Raw genomic sequence first — 9,995 nt, 5'->3', positions numbered from 1 at the left:
TGAAGACAATCAAGAGCACCTAAAAAAAGGAGGACTTTGCCCCTCCGCACTCGGGGGGCAGTACCCAACATTGTCCGGGATGCCGGCGGCGGCCAGGAGAGCACATTAGCAAAGGGGGTCCTGGCTCGCAACCGCCGGATGGATAAGCTGGCGGCAACTAGGGGATTCTGGCCGCTCTAATTTAGGGGCGAGGGACTTTCTGCGGGGTTGGTGATGTTTCTCGCTTTGAGGGCACCTGTCATGCAGCTGAGGATGTCGAGCCTGGGGTGTTTTTACAGTGTTTTCTCGCGTTGCTGTGCCTGAATCAAGGGCGGCGTTTCTTGATCCCCGCAGGCGTGAACGACATCCCATATTTATGAATTCCCTCGGTTGAGCCTCACATGATGCCAATCGGTATGTTGGGTTGTTCTGTTCTTCTTGTCTTGTCTTGTGTGGAGGGGGCGAGTGAGACTGCACATGAGATGGGCTCGATGGCGATAGTTCGCTGCAGGCATAACAATTGGCTGAGTAGCATAACCACCACGGAATCGCCAAGGTCTGTATGTATGTGTATACTCTTCGCACGCACCTCTCCCCCATCCCTCTTCGGTCTAGCGGTTATCCTCCTTTTCTGGCTCTCTCCTCAGCCGTCGTCTGTGTGCCGTCCTCCCTGGCGAGAACCTTGCGAAGCTTTCCAGCGAACAGGAATCCAGGCTTCCCCAGAAACAAAAGAAAAACAAGAAAAACACTGGAATTTATTCATGTCGGTGTCCCACGTTAATTCATGGCTTTTATTGATGGGCGGCGTTCGAGGAAAGACAGCTCGCATCGATTTAATTGCCGATTTTATAGCCAGGGGGACGGGGCTTTATTCTTCATCTGGGGCACAGGATGCCACTGAAGCACAGCCAAACAACTGAGCATGTATGTATGTACATACATATGTATGTGTGTGTAGCTACATACAGACGTCTATAGTTACAGCTATAGTTGTAGTTACTATAATAACGACGAAGTTGTATGCTGGTAAGTAATAGTGCCAGTAGACAAACGGTAGTCAAATGGCCAGAACATTCGAGTCAGTGCGTGGGCCCAGTTTGCGGCCAACAAGAACTCAGGAGTTTGCCTTGCAGCAAGTCAAAGAAGAATCGAGATGACAGTCCTCCTTTGTGGTTGTCAAGTATCGGGACTGTCTGTCTGTCTGTCTGTCAGTCTCTTACAAAGCCGGGTGTTCTCTTGACCATTGAATTCGGACGAGATAAGAGAGTAAGAACAGCCAGTAAGACACTCCGACGACAGCCACGACGCAATCGAGGGCATGTAAACTTGTACTTTGTAGTTCCTGGTGTTAGCATATAGAACGGGTTTCTATAACCCTATAGTTACAACCTGCCATCTTTCGAAGCTTAGCACGTCAACGAAGAGGAAATCCCGGGTCTGTTAAATACAGAATTTATTGATTGCAGCAGCTCCCTGCATTCAACAAACATTGTCACTTGGTGCAGGTCTGGGACTCTTAGCTCTCCAGCCAGATTCAGAATCACGCAAAATGCGGATTTTGGCAGGCTACCCTGCCCAGACAGTTTTATGTTTATTTATCGGCGATCATGTTCTTGGATGTATTTTTGGGAGGTGACTAGCGCTGTGCACCCAACAAATGGTATTGCATTGTATTTGGACATTTGATGCTGAAAATGTGTGTAGATGTATGTACATACTTACGCAGACTGACTGCGAGGCATGGCGAAAGGTGCAGCCGATGCTGGCTCTGTTAAGCTGACATGATAAAATGAGTGTGAATGCGGGTGTGAGTGTGAAAGTGAAAGCGAACGTGAAAGCGAACGTGAAAGCGAACGTGAGCGTGAGCGTGAACTTGCAGTCACCTGCGCAATGCCCCCCTCGAATCCGCTCCGGGACTCCCTTTTTTGGCTGGTGTTGCCATCTTGGTGCGGTTGTGGTTGCTATCACGGAAGCCTCTGCGTAAGCATTCCAGAGGGAGCGAGAAGTTACGTCCGGCTTTGTAGACCTGTTGATTAATGCACTTTTACTGGGCCACTCTTGGGCGTACCGGTACCTGGCCAGCAGTAGCCGCCGGGGCATGGGGGCGCCTACTTTCTGCATACGATGCTGTGTATTCATTGTTCTCTCTGACTGTTGGTACTCGGCTTGGCCATTGCTTCTTTTTCTAGGACACAACCACTACTTGTGGCTACTTTTTTTCGCTTTTTTTTCTTTCGTCCTGGCATCCCTTGAAATTTAAGCACCGCCAGAAGTGCACCGCGCACCCAAGTAACATAGATAGCTGCCCCCACTCTCCATCTCTCCATATCCCTCCCTCCCTTGACCTCGAGACGACAGCTTGCATTGCATACCTTGCTGCTTTCGTCTCACGATTCACACAGCCAGAGACAACACAAGAAAAGAATCGCAAGAACAAAATCCAAGTACTGGTACAAGTACAAGTACCCGCCCACATAAGCATCAGACCACTGGACTCGACGGCCTGGGAAGACAGGAACCAAGCACGGAACAGGAGGCACCAAAAAGGAAAGGAACGGGAACAAAAAAGCGACGCTATTCCGCTTGGCAGTCACCTCAGTTCAGTCTCCAGCAACACCGCCTGAATTACAGAAGGCGCCCGCCCACCCACCCACCCACCTTCCCAGCGAACAGCAAACGGCCTGTCTTTTTGTAGCGCCTGTTTTCGTTAAAAACGACGCCGCCCGCTGTCTCTGCGCACATTCTTCTTCCTCTTTTTTTTTTCTTTTCCTCCCATACCATCCAGAGTCCTTCTCTACGACCGAGCCTTTGACAAACCTGTCCTGCTGGAATATTGCTCAGGTTTGCCATCTGCCCCGACGAAGGTTTCCTATTTTCTTTCTTGTCTGTCGTTTTGCTTGTTGTTCTGTTCTGCTCGTTTATTATTTTCTGTTATTTTTTCGGAGTATTTTTTTCTCCCTCCCCCCCGCCATCCCACGAACAACGCAAAGCGCCTCGGCCTGACTGCATTGTCGAATTGATTTATTTGAAGTTGAAGTGAAGCGAATCGAAACCCAACTCCCGACGACCACACTCTCGTCCACATCTTTGACATCAAATCATACACACCTACTCTCGTGCAGCTTCCCGCCTCGCTGCTCTTTTTTTTTTTTTTTTTTTCTGGTAAGACGCTCTTTTATCGCTCCTCCTGTTTCAATGCCTCCCTCTTATCGGCCGTCTCGCTCTTGCTCCCGCCGCTGTTTTGTTTCCGCCATCTTTTTGCCACTCCTGATATTCGCTTTTGCGGCTTATCTTTGCTATATTATGCATTTGATTGTATCCACTGGGATTTTTTCTTCCCCAACCGACTAGAAAAAGGACTACTGCCGCATTGCATTGCTTTACATATCACCACACCACCGCCCTTGGTTTCCTTTTCTCTCTTCTCTTTTTTCTTTTCTTGATATTTGCTCTGCGCCTATTGCCTTTCGCATGAGCCTGTGTTTCTGTTCTTTTATTCTGTTTTAATCCATCAGCGTCTGTATTTTCTGCCTCTAATCCAACCCTGCCTTGCTCCCGTCTCGTCGTCAGGCTCGCGTCCGTTTTTGCGTCTTTCTCTGTTTCCTGCTTGCCGTCTTCTGCTTTCTCCCACTCGCATGCTGCTTGCTTCTGCATTGCGTCCATCACATTCGACATCTCCAACAGAACTGATACAGCTAACACGTCACCTCGCTGCTCGCCTGCGTCCCAGTCCAGAATTAGTTCAAGGCTTTTACTAGTCTTACAGATCAAATCAGTCTCCCTTTGTTGAAGCATTGCAGAACTATTGCTTCGCAGCCTGCTAGACAAGGGTCCAGCCATTTCTTTCAGGACACGCCTTGCCGAGATCACACCTCCCGAGCTGGAAATTGCTCCGGTCTGGTCTTTTCCCCATCCCCCATCTTAGACTTCTCACACACAGGGCGACCTCTTGTTCATTTTTGTTTCTTTCTCTCACACAATGCCTTATACGCCCCCTTCTCACTCCCCTGCTGCATCTCCTGTGGCGAGCCGCCGCTCATCCTACAGCTCGTCCTCACCTGCGCTTCCTCGCTCTGCTTCCTACTTAAGGAAGCACAGAAGATCTCCCTCAGCCCCCGTATCTGCTCCTTCTTCGCCCACGCCTTCTTCCACTTCCAACGGCATCGCCTTCTCTGAATCTTCTGCTCTAACTTCCAAGTCCGTTGAGGACATCAGTGGTCGTTTGCTATTGACGCTCCCATCAATCTCTTCAGTAACCGACCAAGCATCTACATCGTCGTCTTCGATACCGGCCTCATCAAACATGGCCACAGCTACTCTGATGTCCGTCAACGTGACGCCTGCTCACATGCTTTCCCCGATGACTTTGTCCCTGCCCGCTTCTCTTAGCGTTCGCCAGTCCCCTCCTCCCATCACCTCTGGCCGCAACATCCCCTCTGGTGCCGTCATCTCCCCACCCGAGTCTGCTTCCGATAGCGATGAGGATGGCCTTGAAATTAGAGGGCGTGACCGTCAAAGTCTCAAGAATCTGAAAATGTCCATCTGCCCTCCTGCGATGGAGGTTTCTCCCGACATGATGGCAAACAGCAGGTCCGATGGTCCTAGCTTTGTATTGTCTCCTAAGCGTGATAATACCGAGGCTAGTGTTAGTGTCAGTGTCTCTACACCTAGATCCTCAGACAATGCCATTGACGGATCCGATGACGAGACTGATGCTGAAATCTACAAGCCCAAGATGGTACGCAAGAAGTCTGGTGAGCTGGTACGCCCGGCACTGCGCCCGTCTTCCAAGTCGCGCAGAGCTATCAGTGCACCTGGAACACCGACCTTCTCCAAGGCTGTTCACTTTGACTCACAGCTGGAACATGTCCGTCACTTCTTGCAGCTTGATCGACCAGCTGCTGTTAGTGCCGGCTCTTCACCCAACGAAAACTACGAGAGTGAAAGCGAGTACCCCTTCTATGACCGCAACACTAGCACAGAGCCGCCCTTCTCCTGGGAAATGATTACCAGTAACTTTCCTGCTTCTTCGCCATACCGGCAGTCCCAGCCAATTTGCCTGGAAAAGGTCTGGTTATCAGATGACCAAAAGTCACTGGTTGGCTCAGTGGCCGTTGCCAACATGGCTTTTCAAAAGCTCGTTGTCTGCCGCTTCACCTTTGACTACTGGAAGACCACCTCTGAGGTAGTTGCTGATTACACTTGCGCTATTCTGCCCAAGATGTATCCCAAGGGTACCGATCGGTTCACTTTTGCTATTCGCCTTTCTGATACCGCAAACCTGGAGAGCAAGACCATGTACCTATGCATGCGCTACAGCATCAATGGCACTGAGTATTGGGACAACAACACTCACCTCAACTTCCAGGTTGACTTCCGCAAGAAGTATCAGAAGCAGAATGGTAAATTTAACTTCCAAGGCAACAAGGTCAAGCCTGTACAGGTGCAGAACCAGTCCAACGGTCTGCCTCGCAGCTCACGCTCGCACTCTGGCACGAACACTTCCACTGGGCCCACATCTACCCCTTCGCAGGGCTCGCTTCCTCGGTCATCTCACGCTCGTTCCAAGTCGATGCCTGCTGGCCTGGGATTTGATGACCTGTCTCTGGGTACCAAGCGCCCCTCGGTCACCAATAACTCGGCAATGAACTCTACCAGTGTACCCAAGACCAGCCCCATTCAGGGCCTCCTGGATGACGAACCAATCACCATTCGCCTAAAGCAACCTCAGCGCGCTGGCTCTCCCGACAGCAAGGGTGACAACTCGTCTACTGGTATGGCGTTCTCCAACCGTTACGACTTTGGTGCCTCACTATCTGCTGCTCGCATGGAACTCAACCCCAACAAGATGAAGGTCAAGGCGGCCAAGAAACCAGTTGCCAAGCCAGACAATGTGCCGCTTGCTCCCCTTACCAACACTAACAGTTCTGCTCCTCGGTCTTCTTTGGCCTCCTCGTCTTACGAGGAGTTGGTCAACAAATACTGCTTCGTAAGTACGATCTAAGCGTGTACTACCGTGTATGCGGGTGTGGCTGCCTAGTTTGATAAAGTACTAACATTTCCCCGGAACTGCAGTTCGGTTCGAAAGCCTCGGGCGCCAGTGCTGACTCCAAGCCCCACAACCACCACAACCACCAGCACAGCGCCTCTGTTCCCCGCCATATCAAGTCTCAGCACAAGATTCAGCACAGCTCTGCCAACAGCCACTCCCATGGACGCTCCCTCAGCTACAACGACCACCAGTACAACTACACCGCCAAGAAACACACCGGCTCCGTCTCCAACTACAACATGATGCCTCTTCAGGAGGCTGCCCTGCGCTGCCAACAAGCTATGCTTGGATTCCCTCCTAATCGCCAGCAGGTCCTCGCCCCAGCTGCCCTAGTGGAGACTAGAGCACCCCTTCCGCCTCAACAGAACCACACGCAGTTGAAGGTTGAGAACAACTTTGTCCCAACTGATGGTTCGGTAACCCCCTCAACTCCTGCCTCTAGCAATGGATCATCACCCACAATTACCTCCGCTTCCCCGAGCTCGCCCGTTTCGCCCCCGAATGTTCTCTCTACTGGCCTTCCTGCAGTGAAGAAGCAGAATGTCAGTCAGTACGGCAATGAAATTCATGAGCGCATATCTTTCGAGCAGTGGGCGGCTGCTCTGACTAGCAATTAGTCGGGTACTCCCCTTGGATTCTTTTTACTTCATTTTACTTCACACTATTCTCTTCGACTTTACACTCTTTTTTCTTTCTTTTACTTCTCACACTCTTTTTCTTTTCCTAATTTCTTCATATCTCTTTTTACTTCTATTCTCCGGCGGAAGCCTTCATTGGCCCCTCTGCCTATTGTCTTTTGATAATTTCTTTTGTTTTCTCTTCTCTCTTGTTCTTTCATTCCTTTTCATCTTGTTTTCTTTCAAGCGACTATATGCCCCTTGGCGGTCGCGATATTTCCTAGCATTAGTCTAGGCCTTTCGACTTGGTAAACTCGGCTTTATCACTTTCTTTTTGAACCTACGAATCTACAACATCTCGTTAACGTTCGCTAGCGATGACATAACCCTTGAACCTCTTTTCTCGACGACCTTTCCTCCGAATATCTCCCGCCAACAAAGCTTCTTCATCTTTTATCTTTCCGTCCCTGACAACATCCTGCTACTTTGGTAGACCCAAAGCCCTTCAACACATGTGGTGGGGTGACCTATTACAGAGCACTCAAAATCAAACACCTAGGAGTGTATGAAGCTCGCTTCATATGTTTTGTTATCCTTTTCTTCTTTTTTTTCGGCTACCTTTCCATCTTGCTTTGCTATTTTTACAAGTTCGGCGCAGCGCTTGAAAGTGGTCATTTTTGTTATGCATATTGTCTCTGCTTTTACAGGCTTTTGACAGCCATCTGGGTTAGTTGGTATGCTTTGATTTACCATCATTTCTTCTCATTTTATGTCTTATTACTAGTTAAGTATTACTCATTTCCTGTTATGTCTGAACAAGTTTTCCGCTTGCTGTTTTTCAGTACTGTTTTGCTGTTTTGTCTTGGACTTGTGGTGTTTTATCAAGACGAGGGCTTTTTCCGTCTTGTCTTGTTTTCTATTTCCTATTATAAAAAGTTTGCCCTAGCGCTGTGTTGCAATCCACTTTCGTCGTTTCACCAACATTCAAATTAGGTTGTTTCTTGTTTTTGCTTGTCTTGGTCTGCATTGTGTTGGGTATAAAGGCTTTACTGTGGGCAATGTGCCAGGAGGCCTGGAGTTTGCTCTTTGCTTATTCTACGTTTTTGATTCTCAATAAATCATTACATTTTTCGAACATGTACACTTGTCCTGTGGCGTATTTGTGTGGCGCTGTGGCGCAAAAGGAAGATCGCGGCAAAACCTTGTCGTGGTAAGTAACACAGACTTGTAGGTCCTCAACGGCATAACCCCGCTGAGGCAAGGAGAGATTGAATAGAAAAGAAATGAAAAGGACGAAGGATAGAATTTTATGGAACACTGGTTTACACCAGCTTCATACTTTTTATTCATTGTTCATTTCTTTTCCATGGTGATGTACGTACATACATACATACATGACTATACAGTTGTCTCTTGTTGCAGTTGGTGATGGGACTGATTGTTGCAGGACAACGTAGTACTAAGCCGCGACTAAGCCCCTCGTGTTCGGGGGACAAGACGACACGAGCAGTATATAGGGAGAGTAAGAAAGAAGGGACAAAAAAAAGCAGAAAACAAAACATTGGAGCACGGCGCTATGATTGGCCTGTTCATTGTGCGAGACAGGACAAATGCGACCTGTTCTTTTTTTAGGCTGTCAACTGCTGGTGGCTATACTACATGTTTAGGTGCTTTTGCAAGTTGGACTGTGCACATGAGAGCAGATGGTTGGTGCTCTTCTGCTCTTTTTTTTTGCTTGCCTTTTTGCGCGTTGTGATGTAATAGCGGGATTGTATTATAGGCCAAAGAGTGGGTTTTGCGCTGTATGTGTGTATGTCTATTGTGAGGACATAGAGGATGTTAATGGGTGAAGAAGCATAAGACGGTTACATCCAGAGTGCAGGCTGCTTATTTTGTGTTTATTCAAGAGGATATATACAAGCATGTGTGTGCATGTATCTGTATGTATGTACTACAATGAATGTCGGATACAGGAGAGATGATACACGTCGGTTGCATTTAGGCATTCACGGAACCGTGGACTATGTAAAAATATGAGTACAGAGGGCCGTCTCGGCAGAGATGCACGGAGAAGGCTCTATCGCGGCTGTCCAACCAGGTGATCACCGGCCAAAGGTTTTGTTCTCACATGTGCCGTTGCCGGAGCTCGGCCACCCTGCTGGCCGGCTGGGATTCTGTGATCCTGTATACATGCACAAGTATGGGTTGCACAATTTACAGCCGCACATGCAGCGCCATGCACGAAGCGTTATAATAGACGACCTGCATTGAATATTGGTGTATTGAAACAAGGATGTATGTCTGCGTGCGAGTCAGCCCACATAGACCCCATCCCCCCCTGCCATCTATGTAACCGGATCTTTACGGTTGTTCGGAAAAAAAAAGAAAGAGCTGTCTAGAGGTCGGCACGGTATGTGGAGATGCAATTCAACCCACTTTTCTTATCGCATTTGTATGCACGACGACGTGATGAGAAGGCTAGACGAAGCAAAAGCGCAGAATTTAGAGGCTAAAGGACGATGCCTGAGCTGCACCCAGGCCTAACTTGCACCTGGGCGGATAGTTGGTGCATGGAGCGGGTTGAGTGTTCAGTGCAAGGACAATGTGCAGATCAAGTCTAAAGAGAAAGATCTGTAGATGATGATAGTGGCGATGCTGATGTTTGCATTTCTAGCGTTACACACTTTGTGGCTTGCAGTTGGGTCTCGATGCGTGTGTCTGATAGACTACGGCTGGACTGGCGCGAATCAGCATATTACGTCGCATTTGTGTTTATACGGGGATACCGCGATGTGGACTTCCTTGTGCTGTCTTGGATACTGAATAACGGCACCCCAACAGGACATGGTAATGAGTAAGTCTGGCTATTATCGGCTCTCTATAGAGCTTAACTCGCGGGCTATTTTTTGAGACACTTGAATGGCAAGGTCGGAGAGAATCAAGCAATCGGATCTTGTGCTGTTGGTATTGATGGTTTGTAGGACATTGACCGGGCGTTGCATCGGGGCTGTCCGTTTCTGTACTCCACATCTAGTCAATGATGCTTTCCCCGCGTCATATTGCTGTATATGATGGCTGAAAAGGGAGTGCAAAGGGTATTTCATGGTTCGTTTAGCTCCCACAATGGCTGAATACATACAACCAGTGGCTAGATTTGGTGTTGTCACTTGTCATTTTCACTCATATTTCTGCGTATGATTGGGCTGTGATGGTGCCATGGTAGCAGACATGTCTTGGATATGAATGAAAGTGGTATGGAGCAGCAGTACTTGGCTTATGGTTTGGAAAAATGCTTCTCTCCTCTACTATATATTTATACCATTTTCTACGTTTAATTCTCTTACCCT

At 48.6% G+C, this 9,995-nt stretch overlaps 1 protein-coding gene across 1 annotated transcript; it reads left to right on the top strand.

Annotated features, from left to right (window-relative positions):
* Nucleotides 1-3,958: 3,958 nt before the first annotated feature.
* BROUX77_002842 (uncharacterized protein) lies at nt 3,959-6,648 on the top strand (the record flags this gene model as incomplete). Its single annotated transcript, XM_073747427.1, has 2 exons — nt 3,959-5,968; nt 6,055-6,648. 2 exons carry the CDS (start codon nt 3,959-3,961, stop codon nt 6,646-6,648), a joined length of 2,604 nt encoding a protein of 867 aa, XP_073607924.1.
* Between the last annotated feature and the right edge of the window lie 3,347 nt (nt 6,649-9,995).

The sequence above is a fragment of the Berkeleyomyces rouxiae genome (assembly GCF_048999995.1).
Source record: "Berkeleyomyces rouxiae strain 22BRR77 chromosome Unknown BrBRR77_ptg000002l, whole genome shotgun sequence".
Lineage (NCBI taxonomy): Eukaryota > Fungi > Ascomycota > Sordariomycetes > Microascales > Ceratocystidaceae > Berkeleyomyces > Berkeleyomyces rouxiae.
Note: the sequence above shows the minus strand (reverse complement) of the source record. Positions and strands in the feature narration are given on the sequence as shown.